Source organism: Hippopotamus amphibius, chromosome 1 (genome assembly GCF_030028045.1).
Source record: "Hippopotamus amphibius kiboko isolate mHipAmp2 chromosome 1, mHipAmp2.hap2, whole genome shotgun sequence".
Classification (NCBI taxonomy): Eukaryota; Metazoa; Chordata; class Mammalia; order Artiodactyla; family Hippopotamidae; genus Hippopotamus; species Hippopotamus amphibius.
In genome coordinates, this window is record NC_080186.1 from 20,169,297 (window position 1) to 20,192,044 (window position 22,748).

The window sequence follows — 22,748 nt, forward strand, 5'->3', positions numbered from 1 at the left end:
GCCCCAGGTACAAGGGGTGGCTTCTGCTGATACTGTGAGTGCTGAGGGGCTCTGGTCGCTGTCTAGGGGTTGGAAGGCCCTATGATATATCTGTATACGCGCTCATAGAAGGAAATCCATAATGTGTTCTTGAGTAAAACAGCAAGCCAACAACTTCAGAATGGACAGTCTTATTAAGTATGCGTGGAACATTTACAAAATTGACCTCACACTGAGGCAACTAGGAAGTCCCAGGATGAAAACCGTGTGGGTCATGTTCTCTGACCAAAAGCAATTAAGCTAGAAAACAATAGCTATAGGGTAACTAGAAAAATCTCACGTTTGGAAAGTAGGAAACATACTTATAAATAACCCATGGGTTATACATTCTTTCACTTAATCCTCCTAACTATTCATAATGCAGATCCCCGTTTCAGAAATGCAGAAACTGAGACTAGAAAGAGAACATAATTTGCTCCAATTTACCCAGTTAGCAGTGGTGGAGCCTGGACTCAAAACCAGGCGACAGAACTCTAGAGGCCAGGCTTTAATGATATGCTCCTTATGCTACATCTCACTGGACTCCATGGATCTTCCCCAGCTAGGTCCACAGTCTCAGTGGAGCTGGTGCTTCACCTCTGAGAAAGAACAGCTGTTGCGAGATGGGAGGCAGTTCGAGCTTGCTTCGGCAATGCTGACCTTGGACCTGTTGTGTAGAGACACATTTCCCTCTTGCTCTTGCCTCCTCCAGGGTCCCCTACTTGGACTGAGGTGAGAGGTCTAGAGTAGCGGAGAGGGGTGTTTCAGGTTGATGTTCCCAGACAGCTTTGAACTAGATCCCTAGGAAGACTTCCTTTCCTTTTCAAGTGTTTTTCCACCCGGGTACAAGTGGTAAGCGAGCGATCAAAGAAAGACAGAAGGAAAAGTTACTTCCAGATGGCTCCCCATCTTGCTGTAATGCAGATTAAATACAGAAAATATTCTAGGCAAACATATCATTAGGCAAACATGAGTATTAATATCATTCATATAAGTGGAACAGAATGGAAATTCAGTCTATATCTTGACTTAAATTTGAGGCTTCGGCCTCAGAGCCGGAAGACAGACAACGACAGCACCCTGATTCTGAGCAAGTCCGGAGGCTCATGATATCTGAGGTAAGAGGCAAGACCAAAGTGTTCCTAAGATTTCTCTCTAGGGATGGCTCCTGAATTTGAACCAACCAAACTCCCTCCCTTTTGCGGTGAGGGCCCGTTCAAATGGTTACTTAACACTGTTACTCTACCTTCTCCATCTCAACCTATGTAAGTTGTTTCCTGTCAGACTATATTGTCGGCACAACTCTTAAGACATCCAGAGCTTCTGAGGTATCTGCTAGCCCTCAGGCCCTCTCCCTATGCTATCAGGACCCCTTCCACAGACTCACAAGTATAACTTCATCCTGACTAAATGCCCGGGACTATGTTTCATGCAATGAGAAGGCTTGAAAATAAACAGAAAATCTGATGGTGGTCGATATCCTAGAGAGCTACCTACAGTGCTCAAAACTCACCAAGCGGCCCTGGGGAGGGAGAAGGCAGAGAGGGAGGAAGAGATAGTGCCAGGTTGGGCTGGAGGTCCCGACAGTGAGAAGTTTCCCTCCACCCTTTGGCTTCATTTCTCCACTGCAGAAGCCACACTGGCCCAAGATGAAGGAGTCGGCTGGCTGGGTTAACAGGGTTCATACTGCTCAACTTGGGGGTTGGGTTCTCCCCAGCCCCATCCAACTTCTTGCTCTCCCCACACCATCAGGGCTCAGTCCCCAGAAAGTCAGTTTGCCAATCAGCGAGTGACCCAAGTCCCAACATGAGTTTAAGATCAAGTCCAAGATTCAAGTACCCAGTTATCCAATCAGCAGTGTGATTACATCCTCTCAACCTATGTGGGTGGGTCATGATGACCACTTCCTGATAGGAGGACATGGGTGTCCCTGGGCAGTCCCCAGATAGGAACTCAGCTCAGTGACCTTTCACAAATGACCAGTTGTGCCTACAGGCTGGACAGATGGTGTGGGGCCCCTGGGGTTAGCGATGGTCCAATGCCTTCAATGAGGTTGTTCCATTGGTCATAGTCCTCTTTCAGGTCTGAATGAGGGAAAAAAACAAAACAAAACCAGAAAGGTTAGGTAAACTGTTGCACGGTTAAAGCAAAGAGTAGCTACCGTGGATTCAGTGGGTTAGCCTAGAGAGAGGAGCAGCTGGGATACTAAAAGGACTGGTGATGGTGGTTGTGATGGTGGGAGCAAAGAGGATAACTGCTATTCATACATGTGCTTCAGAAATGACTTGCTTAACCCATAACACGTCAGTAATGATAATAACAACAGAAGGTAGCATTTATTGAAGGATAATTCATGCCAAGGACTTTGCTAAACATGCGCTGTTTCATTTAATTTTCATAATATCTCTATGTGTTAAGTAATATATTGGCCCTATTTTACAGTTGAGGAAACTGAGGCTCAGCGAAGCTACCTGATTCTTCCAAAGTCATTACAGCTAGTAAGTGGTAGAGACAGAACGCAAGCCCCGGTCAGAAAGGGTGAGAAAGTGGAAAGCCCACTTCCAAGCCCGTGGGTGTTGCTGAGCAAGAACAGATCCTTCACAGGCCGACCAGTGGCTATGAACCCAGGGCCCCCTCAGTGAAGGGCACGGGAACAGGGCAGCGATGCCAGGAGGCAGCGGAACACCGGGCATGATTCAAGAGCGGGCCCTGCGCCCGAGGGCAGATGGATCCACTGACAGGCCGAGAACAGTCAGGAAGGGGCCAAGGCTGCAGGCTGAGGGAGGAGGACACAGCTGAGCAGGCGAATGGTGTTTTCATTCAAAACAAACAAAAACCTGGGACAGAAGGCAGCGACCACTCTCCTTCATCTTCAGATCCCCAGGGCCCTGCCAAGAACCTGGCGTGGAAGAGGTCCTCGACAAACAGTGCGACATATTTATTAATTCAAAAACTACGAGCACACCACTATGTGCGACAGTTTGTTCTTGGCACCAAAAGTACAGCCACGGACAAATAGAAACGTCTCACCCTCCCAGAGTTCACAATCTAGGAGGCAGAGAGAACAATAAACAAAACAAAATACATAGGATGTGAAAAGGTGAGCAGTGCTGTGGCAAAAAAGAGAGCCGACAGAAGCAGCGCTGGTGGCCGGGGCGCGGGGTGAGGGGAGGAAGGGGTGGTACGATGTTTTAAAGAGGGTTGCCCACGTGCGCCTCACTGGGAAGGTGAAATTTGAGCAAAAACGTGAGGGAGGTGGGAGTGAGCCATGAGACCACCCGGGAAGAACGTTCGAGGCAGCAGGAACAGCAGAGCAAAGGGCGTGAAGCGGGAATGTGCCTGGGGTGTGGAGGCTTGCACAGCGAGGGTGAAGCAGGCCCGGGCAAGAGCCTCAGGAGGGACGCTGGGCGCTGGCTCTGCCCCTCAGAGAAATGGGAGCCCCTGGAGATTCCCGAACAGTGGAGTGACCAGATCTGGCTTCCCTTCTGAAAGGATCACTCTGGATGCCTGATTAAGGAAGGACTGTGTAGGGCAATGATAGGGAGACCAATTAGGAAACTCTTATAGTAATTCAAGTGAGAGATGAGTTGGACCGGATGGTAGTTGTGGGGATAGTGACAAATGATTACTTTTCATTTGTATTCTGAAGGTAGAGCCAATAGGATTCTCTGAGGGATTAGATGGCAGGTGTAAGAGAAGAGACAAGAATGGGGACTTTGGCTTAAGTGACTAGAAGGATGGAGTTACCATTAACTAAAGAGGGGAAGACTGCAGTTGAAAGCCGTTCTTGTGTGTGATGTCCCTTAGAAGCCCAAGTAGAGATGTTGAGTAGTGGGTTATATGAATCTGATGTTCATGGGTGAGGTCTAACTGGAGATGTAAACTAGAGAGTTGTCAGCATGGAGACAGCATTTAAAGCCTCATGATGACATGAGGGGATACAGGTAGAGAAGAGGTCAAAGCACTGAGCCCTGGAAGCAGCAAAGAAGATGCAGGAGGAGCAGACACTGAGACAGGAGAAAATCCGCAGAGGGGCATCAAGGAAGTAAAGACAGGGCTTCAGAGAGGAGGGCGTCACCAACTCTCTCAGAAGCTGCTGAGAGTTTCAGTGAGATGAGAAATGAGAAGTGACCACCAGATTTAGTGCTGTGAAGGTCACTGGTGACCTTGACAAAGGCAGTTTTCATGGAGGACTGGGATGCAAAAGCCTGACTGGAGTAGGTTCAAGAGAGAATGAGAAGAGAAGAATCAGAGAAAAAGAAGACATTCTTGTGAGGAGTTCTGCTCTCATGAGGAACAGGGAAATGGGGTGGTAACTGGGGGGCAAAGTGTGGGTCAAGACAGATTTTTTTTTAAAGAGAAATTTCAGCATGAAATGAACCAGCAGAGAGGGAAAAGTTGAGGATCTAACATAAAGAGGAAAAAATTGCCGGTATAATCACCTTGAGCAGACCAAAGAGGGTGAAATCCAGTGTGCAGGTGGAGGCGTTGGCCCAGTTAGACAACTGAGTAGGGACCTCTAGGAACCAGATAGAAAGCTGAGTATGTGTGAGAAGGTAGGTAGATGTGGTGTTGGGATTCTGAGGATGTACTGACTGCTTCCATTTTCTTAGTGAAGTAGGAGACAAAGTTAATCAGCTGAGAGACAGGATAGGGGAGGAAGGTGTTAGAGGTTTGAAGAGAAAGAGGAAGGTGGGAAATGGTCTTCCAGGAGAGTGGGAGGGAGGATGAGTAGGTGGAGACAGGAGCTGCATGTAGTTAATACGAAAGAAGCACCAATCTTAACAGAAGGTAACAATCCCTGTGTCAGCAGAACACTGCTCTCAGAGGTATTTTTTAGGAGTGGTGAGAGGTTCAGCTGAGCCACCTACAACCTATTTTAGTTTCCCATGTGACGATGTACTGTATGGCCACCAAAAAGCTTTTCTGTCTTCGCAAAACTGATTACCCCAAGCTGAGAGCTTTTGCCCTTTTTCACTGTCTTATCTCTTAATCACTTGGATACTGCAAGAGCCTCCTACCTGGGCTCTTTGCCTCTCAACCTGCCCCATCTCACCCATCCTCCATGATGTAGCCAGACTACAAACACAAGCCTAATCATGAAAATCCCCTGCTTAAAACCCACAAAGACACTCACAGCCCATGGAATAAAATTCGAATTTATTTCAGCAGGTACGTGGGCTTCTCATCTGGCTTCTGCCCACTTCTCTGCCTTTGTCTTCTAACAATTCACTATCCTGAACTCCAGATACACTAAACACAGCTTCTCAAAACTGACCAGGCCCACATCAGCCTTTGTGCCTTCTGTCTAAAAGACCCTTGCCCCTTCCCTGCCTGGTGAGCCTTCCTCATCTCTAACATTAGAGACAAGCAGCGTTTTGTCTGAGGAGGCTCCTTTCCTGGCTGTCCTTTCCCTCCCATCAGTGTAAGGGCCTATGCTCTGTGTCTCCCGAAGACTCAGCACATCCCTGGGCCAGCGGAGCCACTGGCGGAGCAGTGCAGCCATGAAGCACGTGAGCTTTTGAATCAGACAGCCTAGGGGGCATCCCGGCTTTGCCACTTATTAGCCAGATAACCTTGGACAGATTACTTAAATTCTCTAAGCTTTAGCATCCTCATCTGTAACATGGAGTTAATAACAAAAGTACCCACTGGAAAGGGCCACCTTCAGGATTATACATGCTAATGTAACTAAAGTACTTCGCAGAAGGTCTGGCAAAAAGCACATCCTCAACAATCTTCCTACAGTCCAACACTCTCCTAATCTTCCTGCTGGTCTCCAATAATAAGTATCTTAGCTCAGTGGACACTGCTACTCAAGCAGGGCTCAGTCATCTTTAGCTCTTCCCTAATGATGTGGTGCCTCAGAGGAAACAGGGGAAGTGGGCTGAGGACCATGTAGTCAGGCCCCATTAAAGTCTTGAGACACAGATCCACTACTCTCCTAACAAGTGATAAAAATGATGCTCTAAGGTTTCTATTAACCCTAAAGGTTCTAAACCCGTGCCTGCATAATGACTCATGATGAGCAAGATGAAATAAACAGGCATAAATATTAAAATGCAAATTTACGTTCAAAAAGTCAATACATTCGAAATAGGACAGATCCTTTTTTTTTTCTGCCACGCTGCAGGGCATATGGGATCTTAGCTCCCCGACCAGGGATTGGATTGAACCACGACCCCTGCATTGGAAGCTCGGAGTCTTAACCTTTGAACCGCCAGGGAAGAACCCAGGACAGAAACGTTTTAAAAGCAAACTCAGTCCAAATCAAATTTGTTCAGCACTTAATGGAAAGGTTAATACACTCAGGCCATCCAACTAGAAGTCTAAGGTCCAGAGCACAGAGGCGACCGTCCTGCTATACCAGGCACTGGCCAGACCACATCTGGCATGTCGTGTTCAAGTCAGGGCAACACATGTTAAAAGCCACACCAACAAACAGCGCATCCAAAGAGGGAAAGAAATGGCCACATGGGAAACTGCACAGGGAACAGGTGGAGGCACCGGGGACATTTAGCTTAATGAACAGAAAACTCAGACAGGACACCATAGGTGACTTCAAATATCTAAAGAGCCACCATGTACAAGGGGCCTGCGGCTTCTTGGGGGTAGCTCTTGAGGAGATACCCAGGGCAAGTGGGGAGGAGTTACAAAGAATCAGGTCTCGGTCTTAGGGCGGAGTTACGTCAAACCTTAGAAACCCAGGCCAGCCTGACTCCCTCCTGAAGGAAGCTGCCCTACGCCCAGCACCTGCCGAGGGATCAGCCTTGCACAGACAGTGGTGGCCTACTCTGTTCTCACTGGATCAGGAAGGCACATCTGATCAAGAGAGCTCCGGGCCCGGGCTGGGCAGTGGCCTACAATGTGTTTTGGCAGGCAAAGATGAGCTGGTACAACCAAGTCGTTTCTCTTGGGAATCTGGTCTAAGAAATCCCAGAAAGTGCGGTGGTGAGCAGAGGCAGCTGAAGACAAAAGGAAGCCACGAGGAGAGAGAACAAGCCTCAAGTGGTTCGAGCCAACCGAAGCGATGAGGAAGCGAAACCATGACTAAGCGGATGCTCTCAGCAAGAGACAGAGCACAGAGGAGAAAGAGGGAAAATGCAGACCCGAGCAAAGGGAAACAAGATGTCATGAGAGGAAGAGACGGAGAGACTGAGCCCAACAGAGAGACAGAGAGCGAAGCCAGTCCTACAAGCTACCTCAGTTCCCGTAACTTTTCCCTTCCCCACCTGGCCAGGTGTACTCTCATAAACAAACTCCCATTTCTTTCTCGAGGTAAATTAGTGAATATCTAGTCCTTGTAACCAAAAAAAGCCTAACTAGAATATCAATTCTTAAAACTATTAAAGTTTCCAGTGATGGAGTGGGCTCACCCTCGGAGCAGTGTACTCTCCACGCTGCGTGGAGAAGATATGAGGAGAAGATAGCAGGGAAGATATAAGAGGACGTCTCCCCTGGGTGGGAGGCTGGACCAAAGACCACTACAGTCCTTGACATTTGTTGGCCTGTGATTTATGAACTAGTCATCATCCTTCTATGCTTTTTTTTTTTTCTTCCAAAAAAAGCACGTCCACAATTTAGCCCATCTATCATCACAGGCTGCTCCACGACACAGATAAGGTGAGAGCTAATCAGGTAGCACAGAGGTAGTGGAGTAGAGAGAGGTGAATGTTCCATTTACAATGAAGAAACCAAGGCTCAGAGAAGTTAAATGACTAGGCCAAGGTCATTCAGGTGGTAAGAGACAGAATCAGGATCTCCAAACTTTCAGCTGTGTTCTTTCTAGAATTCTATGTAACTCTCTCCTTCACTCAGGTTTTGCCATAAATCTCCCTGACCCAAGACATGTCCGTATAGACCACTGCGCAGGGAAGTCTAAGAGACCCCCCCGGCTGCCCCAGGAGCCCCATTTCTCTCCTTACCAAGGTGCTTCTGCAGGAAGGCCAACATGGCCCGCACCACAGTCTCCTGACCTTTATAGGGGTCCAAGCTCCCACGGGTCTGAGTGGAGAAGATTTTACTAATCCAGTTACCAGCCACAAACGCAAAGTCAGTTTGACTCCGATGCACAGAGCCACTAAAGGAAAAGAAAAATAAGTATCTGGTAAGGGTCTGGAGGCTAGGGCACACAAATATTTAAGCATCTATAATGTGCAAGGTGCTTTACACGCATTATCTCACTTAATTTTCACACCAATCTTGTAAGGGAAGTATTTTCCTCTTTGACAGAACCAGAGGAGAGAAATGATCCGCCCAAAGTCACACAGCTAGTGAGGGACAGAGCTAGGATTTGAAAGCAGGTGTACCTGGCTTCAAAGCTGCCTAGACCATAAGGCTGGACTATGCAGGAAAAAGGTGGCGTCAGCTGGAGAGGGGACAGGACAAAGAGGCGAGGTCTGCAGCACCTGCCATTCCCACTTTATTATAAACAATCACAGACCCGCCATTCCCACGTTATTATAAACTATCACCCCATGCCTTTTACCCAGTGACTTTTGAACATTCACAAAACATACCAGCTCAGAACTGTACCACAAAGTAAATAGGAAAAAGAAATAACGTGCCTTTAAGTAATCAGAAAAGTTAGGGCAAGTGCTTGTAAAAGATGGTTTCTGGATTAGAATTTAAGTCCTTTGACATCAAGTGCACTTAATTTGAAGGTAAATTTCTCACTAGGTTCATTTTGAGCTAAATTACTCATAACTAAATTTACTAATCAATTCAATGAGGGAAGGAAGATCTAAATGCTAAACTCTGTTTGATATCATGCAGAAAAACTGACTTTAAAATGGATTATTTAAGGCACATAAGAAAGTATAAAGAAAAATATAACGGATGCTTGAGTATCCAGCACTCAGTTTAAGAAATAATACATCATTAAGAGTTAAATCCGCAGCTTTTGTGTACCCCTTACCAACTGCTCTCCCTTCCCTCCAGAGGTCACGGTTATCCTGGATCTTAATGGCTTGGGGAAACTGTCAAGCAGTCCTCTGCTACCATGAAATCAGAATGAAAGGGGAGGACTGGCCCCAAGGAAGACAGCCTGGGCCAAGATGGGTAAGGGAAGAAGCCATGGCCTACGGAGCAGACCCCTAGCACCAAGCTTTGGATATGGCATTTCGACCACCGGAATGAGTTCATAGGTCCATGAGATGTAGTTGTCGTTTGGCTGAAATAGGACCTGGGATCCTTGAAGCTTGTGTGCTGTTTGGCTCAAGTACGAGGCAGGACCAAGTCAGAGACGTGTCGGTGAGACTTTAGCCCTGTACCTTTGGCTCTAAGCCACTTCCTATGTAAAGTTCATTTCTTAAAGTTACTCAAAATCTTCTCTCTGTGAAAAATGGCTCCTAAAAATCAAACTATCTGACAGTGCTGATGATGAAAGTGAAGAGAATGTGGTTTCTCTTAGGCAGAGCATAGATGGTTTATGGAAGATACCTGAATTTAGGTATTCACGAAGGTCTCTAAAAATATGTCTTGTGAGTATCAAAGGTCTACTATATCCATACTCTTCAAAAGACTCAATAAAATTCCCAAGTGAGATTACAGATTCCTGGAGTCCACCCAGACCTACACCTCTTCCTCTCCAACACATAATCCCATAATACCCTGTCATAAAGTCATATAAACTAGTGAATAAATCACTGTAGGTGGAGCTAAGTGGAGACAGACAGATATGGAATTTTAAAGGCATTAAGATTTTGAAGTTCAGGAGGTATTTAGGTATTCTAACAATGGCTAGAACTTCTGGATAATTTCGAGGAAGTTAAGGGAGCCACAGCTGAGTAGAAAACGGAGAGGACGCGGGGGATCACGACCTTGGGGTTTACTCACAGGACAGTTATGATCCTGGATTGGTCATGCTGGGCACAGATCCTCTTCATCAAGCTGACACTCTCCACGGTCTGGAATTTCTCAGCATTGATGAGAAACACAGGGCCTCGGGCCGTGGGATAAAAGTCACTTTCCAGAGGGAACATCCAAGCATCCAGAGCCACGGCACACCTGGAACAGGACCAGACACGTGGAGCTGCCATGCAGAGACCCAAGCAAGAACAATTAGGGTAATGGGGGGAGAGCTGGAGTTCTCCCTTCAGTGGGGTAAAGGCTCAGAAAGCCAGGAAGGGGACCAGGGCTGATAACCTTCCGTCAGGATCTTGCACAGAGATCACTTTTCCTGTCGCCAAAAATCCTTCTAGATTTTTAAACTCTCTGAAAGCAAGGATCAGACCTCCTCCTTCTCTTGGATCTATTCTCAGGCAGCAGACTTGAGTCACACAGAATGGCACTTCATTCCTTTACTCATTCATTCATTCAACTCATCAAGTACCTACTATGTGCTGAGCCTTGTGCTGTGGATACAGAGATAAATGACACTGTTCTTGCTCTCCTGGAGCTCCCAGAACAGCAATGGAGACAGAACACACAAGGTAGCAAAATACACCTTTGTGCCCTGATTGCACAAGCTGCTATGTAAGCCCAGAGCATACATGGCAGGGAGGTCAGGAAAAACCTCCTTGGTTCCACAACTCAAAGTCATGGCCAGTTTGTCAAGCAGTGATCTCTGTCACCAAGGGCAAAGCTAAGGCCCTAAGATTAGCATCCTACCCTCCCCCCACCTCCAATGCTCCTCCAGTCTCCTCCATCTCAGTAAAGAACAATCATCTTCCACTCAAATGATGGACACACAAAGGAAAAACCCTGACTCCTCTCCTTCCTTCACCTCATACATCACTAAGTCCTGAACATTCTAAAACCTATCCTGACTCCCTTCACTTCTCTCCATCCCACTACCTCCATCCTAGAGTAAATCCCTCAGCTCTCATCTTGACTCTGAAATACCCTCCTTCTAATCAGCCTCCTTGTTTCCAGTCTTATCCTGCTACAACCCACTCTTCACATAGTGGTTTTTAAATGTAAATAAGATTCTTCTATACTTAAAAGCTTTCAATGGTTTCCCATCATACTTAAAATAAAATCTAACTTCCTTACTCTGGCCAAAAGGCCCCATGACCTGGCCCCATGACCCGGACCATTTATCTCCCTGATCATGTCTTAAATCGATTCCCCCTCACTCACTCTGCTCCTTCCACACTGAAACAGCAAGCTTGCTTCCACTTCAGGGCCTTTAGCTGTTCCCTCTGCCTAGAATGATCTTCTCCCAGACCTTTATGTGGTTGACTTCTTTGCCTTTGAGTCTAGCTTATGTCATTTTCTCAACGAAGCCTCCAGACACTAGCTTATCAGCCTGTTTTATTTTCCTCATTGCACTTGGGTCCCAGGGATTTGATTACTTGTTTGTTTACTAGACTGTCTCCTCCCACAATAACATAATTCCATGAAGTCAGAGACCTTGCTTTCTTCTTCACCACTGAATCCCCACCTCCCAAAACAGTGCCTAACACACAACACTTGCTGAATGAATGCATGGTGTGTGGAGCTAACAGCAGCATCACTGGGAAACTCACCGAAATCGGGTCTCCTTGGCCAAAGCCAGAATAGCTGTGGCCCCTCCAAATGAATGTCCCATTACAGCCACGCGGTTCACATCAATGCTGCCCTGAGAGAGGTCAGAAACACACGGGTGCATTTTTAGGAACTCTTCAGGGGCACAAGGAAGAAACAGTGAGGCAATGATGCAGAAGCACCATACCGTGGGTGAGCCCTCCAAAACCACGGTATTAAGCGCCTCTTGCCCACTGGAAAGCAGCTGGTCAGGCCATTCCTGGACTGTAGGGATGTGATTCTGAAAATCACATTTTTCATCTTTATTTTAATAATCTTAACACCTATAATACCTTGTCCAGGTAGAGAGTCAAATATCTATGAATAAATGAATAAACAAACATATGGACACCAAGTGGGGAAAGCGGGGAGGATTGGGGGAGAATGAATTGGGAGATTGAGATGGCCATATATACATTACTAATAAGAAAAAAAATACCAAATTGTACACTCTAAATATATGCAGTTGATTGTAAAATAAATAAATAAATAAATAAATAAATAAATGTTACAATATATGAAAAAAAAAGAAATTATGGGACCTATGAGTATAAGAGCATGTTAAGAATAAGAACTCTCGGGAATTCCCTGGTGGTTCAGTGGTGAGGACTCGGTGCTTTCACTGGCGGAGTTCTGGGTTCAATCCCTGGTTGGGGAACTAAGATCCCACAAGCCCCATGGCATGGCTAAAAAAAAAAAAAGAATAAGCACTCTCTTCATTGAGATCCTTGCCTTGCCTTACAACTGGTCCAACAGGAAGGATGGATGACACATGCAGCCAGTCAAGGACAGAATGGGGGCGCTCCTGCTGCCCCCACCACTTTGCTCTGAAGCAAGGACTGCTTGTACCAAAACCAACTCAGGTTCTACTTCCTCTGCTATCTGTCCTTACTTTTATCCAGCAGAGTGAGTCTGCTCACTTTAATATACTCTGCAAGCATCTATTTCCGGTTGCCCACAGAAGCCTTCGGGACATGGTTATATAAAAAGCCACTGCAGCTGCCTGCTAAGGCGCTCAAAAAAATCTCTCTAGGATTTGCTGCCTAGCCTCTGCCCTGAACCCATGCTTTCTTTTGCTCTCCCCAACTTCTATCCCAAGCTTTGGTATCTAAATTCTCCCCTCTTTGCTCAGTACCTTTGGGTTGGTTGATGCCTCTTCTGCTTTTTTAAGAAGTTAATATATTCACATAACTCTAAAATCAGGAGTATATAGAGAAGTCTCCCACCTACCCTATTCCCTTCCCACACAGTTGCCCACTCTCTACCTAGATAGGTAAGTTTCCTTTGTCTTTGCAGAACTTACTTATGCCTACACAGGTAAACATGAATATACACTTTCCCCTCTTTTACACAAGTGATACTGTATTTTACTTTTTTTACATAATAATATTAGTACATAAAGAGCCTCCTTATCCTTTTTTACAGCTACATTTGATTTCACCATGGTACAGTCAGCTAGCGATCACCAAAACTGTTCCTCTTCCTGGACACACAGCTAGACTCTATTTCCCAGCAATTAGATGTGGCCTCGTGACTGGATGTGAGTGACAGCGGTCTTGTGACAGAATGTGCAAGCGATTATCTCCATTTACAGGTCTGGTCTATAAAAACTCTTCCATACAAACCTCCATGCTCTTTCCTATTCCTGGCTTAATGTGCACGGTGGAGTTGGGTTTCACAAGTGGAAGAGGGTAGAGCAATCACATGAAGGGAGCCTGGATTCCTGAGTCAGCCCTTGCACAGAAGCACCCATTTTGGACTTCATGTGGGAGAGAAATAAATTTCTCTTTGTTAAGCCCCTGAGATTTGGGGCTTATGTGTTACAGCAATTAGTATTATCCAAAATAATATATCCATTGTTCCATAATGTACTAAACCAGCTGTGGTCACTTATGGGTGAACATTAAGGATACTGTCAATCTTTTGTTATTACAAACACCACTGGGATGAATAACCTTGTACATACATTATGCTACATGTGTGCAGGGATGTGTAAAATAAATTCCCAGAATTGGCAATTGCTGGGTCAAACACTAGGCACGTTTGTGCTGTTGACAGCTATTGCCAAACGGCCCTGCATGGGGCAATCTCCCACAGCTCCGCCAACAGGGTGAGTAAGCAATGTGTGCATCTCGCTGACTCTGACAGATGAAAATTTACTTAGCTTTTTTTATTCTGTATTCCTCCAAAAGACTGCCTCTTAACTGCTCCAACCACACGCAGCCTGCCATCCCTCGATGGCTGTCCCAGGCCCACAGGCACACAGGCCTGAACTTCGGTGCCTGGGCCCTGCTTGTCTGGTGGGGGTTGACGACACACACCAAATAGCTGGCAAAGTGCTCTAGATGCAGGTTCTGCCTTACCTGTCGGCCACCCAGGCTGATGCTTCTTCCTGGAAGACTTTAACCGGAGCCTTTAAAAGATATTTTCTAAAGAGGCTCTGGAGCACAAAGCACAGGCTTTGGGGTTAAAAAGCCCCAGTTTAACGTTTGATTCTACCACTTAGCTGTGTACCCTTGCACAGATACTTAGCCTCTTTGATCCTTGGTTTCTTTCTATGTAAAGAGATAACGCATTATGCTTCTGAAAAGAGCTCATCATAGGAAGTACTCATAAAGGAGTAATTGTTATTATAGAAATATACATATATATCCACATGCACCCCCCACATTCTCATTCACACAATGGAATATTACGTGGCTATTAAAAAGCATGCCATACAAAAATATTAACTGGCATAAGAAGACATTCATACTGTTCTGCTAAATGAAGAAAAAGGCCACAAAACAGCGTGTATTAAATAATAACATTATTGTTTTTTAAAAAAACGCTTTTTAAAAGAACTGGAAGGACAAACATCAAAATGTCCAAAAAATTCTGTTTCTATTTTTTCTTCATGCTTTTGTGTGATTTCTTGGTTCTCTAAATAAAGCCTGAGCTACTTTTGAAGTTATGGAGGAAAGGACTGGGTGGGGGAGCAAAATGTGCCTTTATAATACAAGCAACAAATTCCATAGCGAGGACAGTTTCTCTCCTGCTGGGGGTTCTTGGGACTCCCTTAAAGGAAGGAATGAGCCTGCAGTAAACACATTTGCGGCTCCACAGCCCTTCCATTGTGGAACAAACCATCTCTCCCTCACCCGTGTGGCCCCATGGGGCTGTCAGCCCTGGTGCTCAGGTTCCCCTGACCCAGAAGCGAGTGTATAACCTAGGCAGGCCAATCAGAATATCCTATCCCTGTGCCACAGTGACTGGCTTGGAATGGGCATGTGGCACGGCCCTTCCAGATTACCGGAAGCTAACAGAGTTTCCTTTCCTGAGCTGAGTTGCAGTGCAGGCTTGGAAGGCCAGCAATCCCCTTTCCTGCCTAACCGGGAGAGTCTGGTGAGCATGCAGCCCATATACACAGAGCAGAGCTGAGCCAGGAGAAGGGAGAGAGTGCCCGTGCTTTGCAGATCTAGCCACACTGGCCTGAAGCTAATCTGCCTTTGGTCTTCCTACTTATTTGAGCCAATAAATTCTCTTTTGGTTTAAGCTAGTGAGTCAGGTTCCTGTTATTTGTAACCAAGAAAGTCTTGATGAATAAAATGTGCTCCAGGTCATACCAACGGCTGCCATACCTTCAAGGTCATCAGGTCCAACCCGCCAGGCAAGATGTTGAGGACGGTCTGCCCAGCAGTGACCTCTTGCAGGATCCTCAGCACCCTGATGCACTCGCTTACCCTCTGATGCACCTGCAACAGAGACAGCCCCAGGGGGAGGTGGAATGCCGCACAACCATCCAGCGGGAATCTCACTCCCCCACAGAGCCAAGGAAGAATGCAGAGGGGACTTCCCTCGCAGCACAGTAGTTAAGGCTCCGCACTCCCAGTGCAGGGGACCCAGGTTCGATCCCTGCTCAGGGAACTAGATCCCACATGCACACCGCAACTAAGAGTTCACGTGGTACAACTAAAGAGCCCGTGTGCCACAACTAAGGAGCCTGCCTGCCGCAACTAAGACCCAGCGCAACCAAATAAATAAATATTAAAAAAAAAAAAGAAAAGAAAAAGAATGTGCAGAGATGATGTGCCCACCCACATCTCAGCAAGCACTGTTGGCCCCACATCCTGAGAAAGGCTCAGCTTCCTCACAGCAAGCACCACCTAACAGCACAATGGAGTCAGCCCTGCTGTTCAGACTCTACCTATTTACCCATGGTATACAGGGGTATAATATGGGTATACAATGTGGCATATGAAAGCATTTTGAAAGCAAAAGGACACAAAAGTGTTCCTATTATCAACCCAGGACTGGATTCTACTTACCCATTTATAGCATATGTCTATTGTTTTTGTCTGCCTAGCACTCACCCGCCCCCACTTCCGTTAACCCTGACTTTTGAGGATTTCCCCCCACCAAAAAAATTTAGCAACGTATTTTGGATGGGAACTTCGTATTTTGGTACTTCTCCCCAGCCTAGGGGTCTCTATCCAGGATTTTTCATAATGCAGCTTGGGGTAGAAATGGGGACAACTCCAAAACAGCCCCATTCTCTCAGATGGTGAGAGCAAATGTATGCAACTTCATAAGGTGAGCCAGTTAGCAGAGGAGACCAACCAGCAAAGGGACAGAGGTAAGAGCGAAAAACAAGTCCCAACGGCATTTGAGTCTGGTTCCTGTGGTCTTGCCCTTCCTACAGTCTGCTTATATAAGCCAACCGATTCTCCTTTTTGCCTAACAAGTTTCGGTTGGGTTTCTGTCACTTGAAATTTTAAGAGTCTTGATTAATACCTCATTTCTCCGATGTGACAAACTCAGAACCCACTACGACTGAGATTTCAAAACAGGTTAGTTCAAAGTCTTTCTTAGTGTTTTACAGGGAGGACAGGTTTAGTAACTCTCCCTCCCCACAGACAAAAGCCTACCTGGCCATTTCGAACATGGAATTCCTTCTCCCCTTCCTCAACTTGACGGTGGGGGATCCACTCCTCCTCCAGCGACCTGTTGTCGAGCTGGTTCTCCTCTGGGCCCTGCTTGCAGAAACAGGTGGCCGCGGCTGATCCGTCCCTGCGATACATGTGCCACCAGAGAGAAACCAGAAGACACTTGGACTTATTTCTCCCTTTTACCAAATCCTCCTTTTCAACCAAGATATTCTAGATTATCCTTTAGCTAACAGGGAAAAAGATCAGGGGCATACATAGGAGAGCAGAAAAAAATGTGGATTTTGGAGACTGACCTGGGTTTGAACCCCAATTCAGCTGTGTCACTTTCAGCAAGTTATTCACCATCTTTGAACCACTTTTAAAATGGACCTAATCCCTACCTTGCATCGTGTTGTGAGGACTAGAAATAACATACCTATAGGGAACTAGCCTATAGCCTAGGCCACTGCAGCCACCCAACCCATGATGGTTCATGGTGACCATCATCCCTCACCTGTGCTCTGGTACAGCAACCACAAAGCCATGGGAGGCCAGCTCCATGCAGAAGGCTGAATACAGTGTCCTAAAGATTCAGGAAGGAACCAAGAGAAGTCATCAAAAGAATGGCCTACCCTTAGCCCCCAGTCCAACCGTGCTCTGCTAGTAGCCATCTCAAAAGATGGAATGGAGTAAGTTTCATCTGCAGCAGCCCTTCTGCAGGAGCTTTTTCCTGCCAGCCTACGCCTTCTCTCACAGAAGGCTCCAAGTGTCCTCCTCCAGGGATCACGTGCAAATCAATCTACCGTGGTTTTCAACCCCATACACTGACTCATCTCCTTCACCCCCCCATATGCAGTTTGGCTACTTCAAAAAATTGGATTTTTATCGCCTATGTATTGCATGTCTCCCAAATTAGTTGGGAAGCTCCTTGAGGACAGGGACTCTGGCTATTCTATTGCTTTAATATGCAAATATGCATTTGTAATTTAGCATGTGGGTTTTTTTGGTCTGTCCTCCAACTTCCCAGAAAAAATATGGCAGCCACTGCTAAGTGCCTACTCCAAACACCTATTTCCCTTTCCTCCTTAATAACAGAATCTAATTTTCAGCTGAAGACACTGTCATGCATCAAAATATGACATTTCCCAGCCTCTCTGCAGCCAAGTTTGTCTGTGTGATTAAGTTCTAGCCCAGCAACAGAAATATAATGCTATCCTCCTAAATAATTTTAAATTTTCTAGTAGATATATTTTAAAAAGTAAAAAGAAACAGGTGGAATTAATTTTAGTAATATATTTTAACTCAAAACAGCCAAAACATTATCATTTGAGCACATAATCAAAATTTTTAAATTAATGAAATATTTTATTACATTCTCTCTTTTTTTTTTTCATATGAAGTCTTTGAAATCCAATGTGTGTTTTACATTTACAGCACATCTCAGTTTGGACCAGCTGTATCTCAAATGTTCAATAGGCACATGTGGTTAGAAGCTACCATTAATGGACAGAGCAGCTCTAGTCAATGGGATGTAAGCAGTTGTGTTATACAGAACTTTCAGGAGAGTTCTCCCTTCCTACTGTATGGACTGTGGATGTAATGGTTAGAGCTAAAGCAGCCACCCTGGGTCATGAGATACCCTTAGAAATAGAAGCCACATGTCTGGTTTTCTGATAACTTTGTAGAACTACCATATTAGCTTTGCCTACCTCTAGCTTTCCTTTTATCTGGGCAAAAAATAAATTTTATGTTATTTAGATCACTATTGTTTGGGGTTTTTCTGTGAAATACAACTCAGATCCTAATTGATTTGGAAAGTCAGTTTCTTAAGCTTCTTATCACCTTCTCTCACTTCTCTCAGGCAGGAAAAGAACTGGACTTTAGAGCCAGAGATTTCTGATCCTTTCCCAGTTTAAACTGTAACTTTGGGCAAGTCTGCCGTTCAGAGCCTGTTTGCTCACCTGTAAAATATGCATTCCCCGCCATGTACCTCACAGGACTATGTGGGAATCAAAGGAGACAGAGGCACATTACAAATGGCTAGGTAATATTTAAATATACACACTCCTCTCTGGGATGGGAAGTCATAGGTCTGTGACTCATGGGAAGGATTTCAGGTCCTGAATTAACCATAGATGCAACAAGAGGAAACCATGTCCCTTTACCTCCCTGACCTTTTTTTTGGAATTTCACTATGGTTAACAAAGAGTATTTATAACAGAGTCACCCCAGTCTATAGAGATTTGAAGCCTCAGTACAGACTCCTGGACCCAATAGACCTCTCTAAAGTCATGTGCTCACCTGCTCTCTCTATAAAATATCTGTGAGCTTAGGAAATATTTCTTAGCTTCTTTTCCCCACTAGACTACAGTCTGAAAGCAGGAGCTCTATTTAATTCACTACTGCATTCCCAACTCCAGCATGGCACATGGCAGGTACTAAATTTACTGCATAAGAAAGCAACATTGGACTTCCCTGGTGGCGCAGTGGTTAAGAACCTGCCTGCCAATGCAGGGGACGCGGGTTTGAGCCCTGGTCCAGGAAGATCCCACATGCCGAGGAACAACTAAGACCGTGCACCACAACTACTGAGCCTGTGCTCTAGAGCCCATGAGCCACAATTACTGAGCCCATGTGCCGCAACTACTGAAGCCCACGTGCCTAGAGCCGGTGCTTCATATCAAGAAAAGCCACGGCAATGAGAAGCTCACGCACTGCCATGCAGAGTAGCCCCCGCTCGCCAAAACCAGAGAAAGCCCACGTGCAGCAGTGAAGACCCAATGCAGCCAATAAATAAATAAATAATCTTTTTAAAAAAGAAAAGAAAAGAAAGCAACATTGAAAACCATCTTGCTGCCTTTCTAGCCTCAGCTCCACATCTGTCCTCCACTTCCTGCCACGGGCTACAGTTATGTGAATCCATGTTCAGTCTCCTCTAGGGGATGAAAACTCCTTGATTCATCTCTATATGCCCCACTTTCTTTTCATGCCAGGAGCTGGTACAGAGCAGGTGCTCAACAGATCTGCTGAATATATGGAACCCAGCAAAACATAAATATTTATTGGGACACTACTACTTTCTAGGTACTGCCCTAGGCACTGCCATCGTGGAGCTTACAATCTAGTAAAAAAGACAGACATTAAAGAATAATCACATAAACAATTAATTCATTACAATTATGTTAAGTACTGAGATGCACAGATTGTCTTATAAAAAATCACACCCCCGGGGGGAGTCGAGGGAGGGAGGGAATACGGGGATATGTGTATAAAAACAGATGATTAAACTTGGTGTACCCCCCAAAAAATAATAAATAAAATTAATAAAAAAAAGCACACCACCGGAAAACTTCACCTAATATAATACAGGGGTCAGGATGCATGTCCCTAACAAAGTGACACCTGAACTAAGACCCTGAAGGTAATTTGGAATTAGCCAGGCAAAAGATGAAAGAGGGGAAGAGGAAAAGAGAAGCAGAACAGCAAATAATCCAGGCAAAGGGAACAGCCACAAAGCACACAGCACAGATGAAAACCCTGATGCAGAAACTAACCCAGTGCCTTTAGGACTATTTGTAGAGCTGGAGGGAGGCAAGCAGCAAGCAATGAGGCTGGAAACTTCCTGGACCTGCATTCAGGTAAGCCCATGACAAAAGCTGAATTAAGTTCAAAGGGCTATTAAAAAGATTTGAGTAGGGAAATGACATTCACTTACAATATGCCAGGCACTGTTCTATGTATTGGAATGACAAGATCATATTTGGTTTTAAAATAGATCTCCCTGGCTACAGTGTAGACAATGGTTTAAATGGGGGTGGGGGGTGTGAAAAGGCAAAAATAGATGCCTTTATGTAACGCTCTGGGACACAAACTAGACTTATATGGTGATAAATGAACATATAGAGAGAATATTCACAAGCTTAAACAGGAACACATGCACTACAGTTACTAAGCTATATATATAACACACCAAGGTGCAGAAATCAGAACTCATGGGGGGAAGTATGAATGGATACTGACTTGTAAAACTTGGGCCAGCATTTCCCGAAATCTGGTGAAAGAGATCTTACAGTTCTTACCCCACAATCCTCCACGCAGAGAGACAGAGGAGAACTGGCATGCATGTGCACCTACCAGGTGCCTGTCTGACTGAATCCTCACAACCCACCCTGTGGGAGCAGCATCCCATTTGACAGATGACGAAATCTAGGCTCAGAGAGATTTACAGCTGAGGCTGCAAGCTCCACGGGAGCAGGAGCGAGTCTGTCTTCCTCTCCGCTCCGCCAGTGCCCCAGGCCAAGGCACTTTCAATGTATGTTGAATAAATGACTCTCTGACTATAAAGCTCAAGCTCTTTCTAGTAATTCTAGGCTGCTATAGAGGAAGAAAGCTAAAACCAAGTATTTATATAAATGCTGGAACATGAGAAGCCAAGGACATGAATCCTGCTGAAAGGCTCCACCAGGTGAAAGCGGCCTGGGGGAAGGCCTTCTAGGGAAGCTGGACCCAGGGCTTTGGGATGAAGCAGATGGCAGATAAGACAACTGGCAAATGCAAACACGTGTTTCTCTACCTTTTGAGAATAAGCTAAGACTCAGCAGCTGCAACCAGGCAAGGACTATGACAAGGTCTGGGGGAGAGCAGCTCTTACCTGAAGGCTCCCAGGCCATGGGAGAAGATGATCAAGGGGTATCCAGAGTCCTTTGTCTTAAAGGGGCCATTCCAGCTAACAGGCAGGCGACAAGATCCTAGCAGAGACATGGGCTATAGAACCTCCAGCTGCCCCAAAGTTGTAATCTCAAGGGCAGCCTGGGCAGAGGTATGATGAGGACATGTGGCCCTCCTCTCAGGAGAACCACCTTTTGCCCAAGCAGCCCAGGACAACCAATCACCTATTCTTTCCCCTTTTCTCCTGTAGGCAGCATAAACACAACAGAAAATGGGCAGATAAATCCAAAGGGAAAGTACTGAACAACTTACAGGGTAAATCCCTGAGATGCGGGTAGAGTTCCTAATGGTGGGGCCTTTGGGGCAAGTGGATGATTCAATGTGATCTGACCCAGAAGCGGAGGAGCTAGAGGGGCAACTGCAGGAGACGGTATGCTCCTTGGTAGTTAAGCGTGTTTCTCTGATCTACACTATAGCTGGCACAGAGTGGAACTAATACATGCTGGATAAATGAGTAATAGCCACCATCTATGGAACACATTCTATCCCAAGCACTGCACTAGAGTGCACGTTTTATGTACGTCCCACACTACAACCCTGCAAAGGTAGATATTCAGACACATTAAGTAACTTGCCCAAGCCCCACAGTTAGTAAATGATAAAGTCCGGATTCCAATCCAGGGCAGTCTACCTCTATAACCAAAGCTCTTATGTATGTAATTCTCTCCAACTCTCCATACCACACTGGCTAATGGATGTCCCACTACAAAAGGCCTGGACAATGCAAACTACAAGGTACCGTGCCTGCCTGGAGATCTCCTAGGAGCATAATCAAGCGGCTGGGAGAGAATCTAGGGGTGAGGCCAGCCCTTACCCACAGCTAGGTTGAACAGCAACCCCCCCCAGCGCTTATTAAACTTCAGGTAATCAGCCAGGCCAGTGCAGTACTCATAGCGGGGAATCCACAGGGGCTGCTCCGTGGTCTCCTCTGCCTCTTGGCAGGGGTAGAAGAGTCGAAAGAAGCTCCCCTGTAAGAAAGAAAAGAGAGCAGCTGCTCTGACCAAGAAGCCCAAGCATGGCTAGATTTCCCAACAGACACATTCGGCAGGTGTTTGCGGCACCAGCAAAGCACCAACACCGAGAAACTTTACCTTCACTTCATATGCCTGAATTTTGCATTCAGAAAGTCCAGAAAGAAGCAATTTTATGTTTAGCATACATGTAAGGCTTATGTCATTTCAAACAGCCAACTGTATGTTGAATTACATTTGAGGGGTACCACAATATTTCCAAGGCTTGGGATATCAAAAGATTTAAATGTGGCCTTGAGCCCAGGCCTGGAGGAGCCCCAAGAGCAAGGGATTAGCGCTTGTGCTGAATGGGGTGGCATCGGCGGGTCACCCAGGCCAATCCTCCAGTCTGGCCCTTGGGAAGCAGCAGCAGCACACTCACTTCACATGGGAGTAGGTGAGAGCTTACCAGGAAGTATGTGCCTCTTGCAAAGAAGAGGTGGAGTTCAAGGGCCAGCAGAGAATAACCTAGGAACTGATGGCGGGGAAGTCCAGAACCAGAGTAGGAAAGGGGAAATACGCAGGAGAGGAGAAAAAGGAGACTACCTAGATCAGGGAGTCAGAGGTCAGTGGCACA

General features: G+C 45.9%; 1 protein-coding gene across 4 annotated transcripts in view; it reads right to left on the reverse strand.

Annotated features, from left to right (window-relative positions):
• Nucleotides 1–980: 980 nt before the first annotated feature.
• The window catches only part of PAFAH2 (platelet activating factor acetylhydrolase 2), a 29,522-nt gene continuing 7,754 nt past the window's right edge, over nt 981–22,748 (reverse strand). For 3 of the 4 annotated variants that reach the window (XM_057700811.1, XM_057700802.1, XM_057700794.1), the window contains exons 3-12: nt 21,976–22,129; nt 21,085–21,181; nt 16,948–17,016; nt 16,434–16,575; nt 15,147–15,260; nt 11,675–11,767; nt 11,490–11,581; nt 9,856–10,026; nt 7,944–8,098; nt 981–2,102 (exon numbers count right to left, since the gene is read on the reverse strand). In XM_057700811.1, the coding sequence (XP_057556794.1) occupies nt 2,008–2,102; nt 7,944–8,098; nt 9,856–10,026; nt 11,490–11,581; nt 11,675–11,767; nt 15,147–15,260; nt 16,434–16,575; nt 16,948–17,016; nt 21,085–21,181; nt 21,976–22,129 (1,182 nt within the window). In that variant the 3' untranslated portion in view covers nt 981–2,007. The remainder of the gene's footprint in view (nt 2,103–7,943; nt 8,099–9,855; nt 10,027–11,489; nt 11,582–11,674; nt 11,768–15,146; nt 15,261–16,433; nt 16,576–16,947; nt 17,017–21,084; nt 21,182–21,975; nt 22,130–22,748) is intronic. The other variant, XM_057700818.1, reaches the window with a different exon arrangement.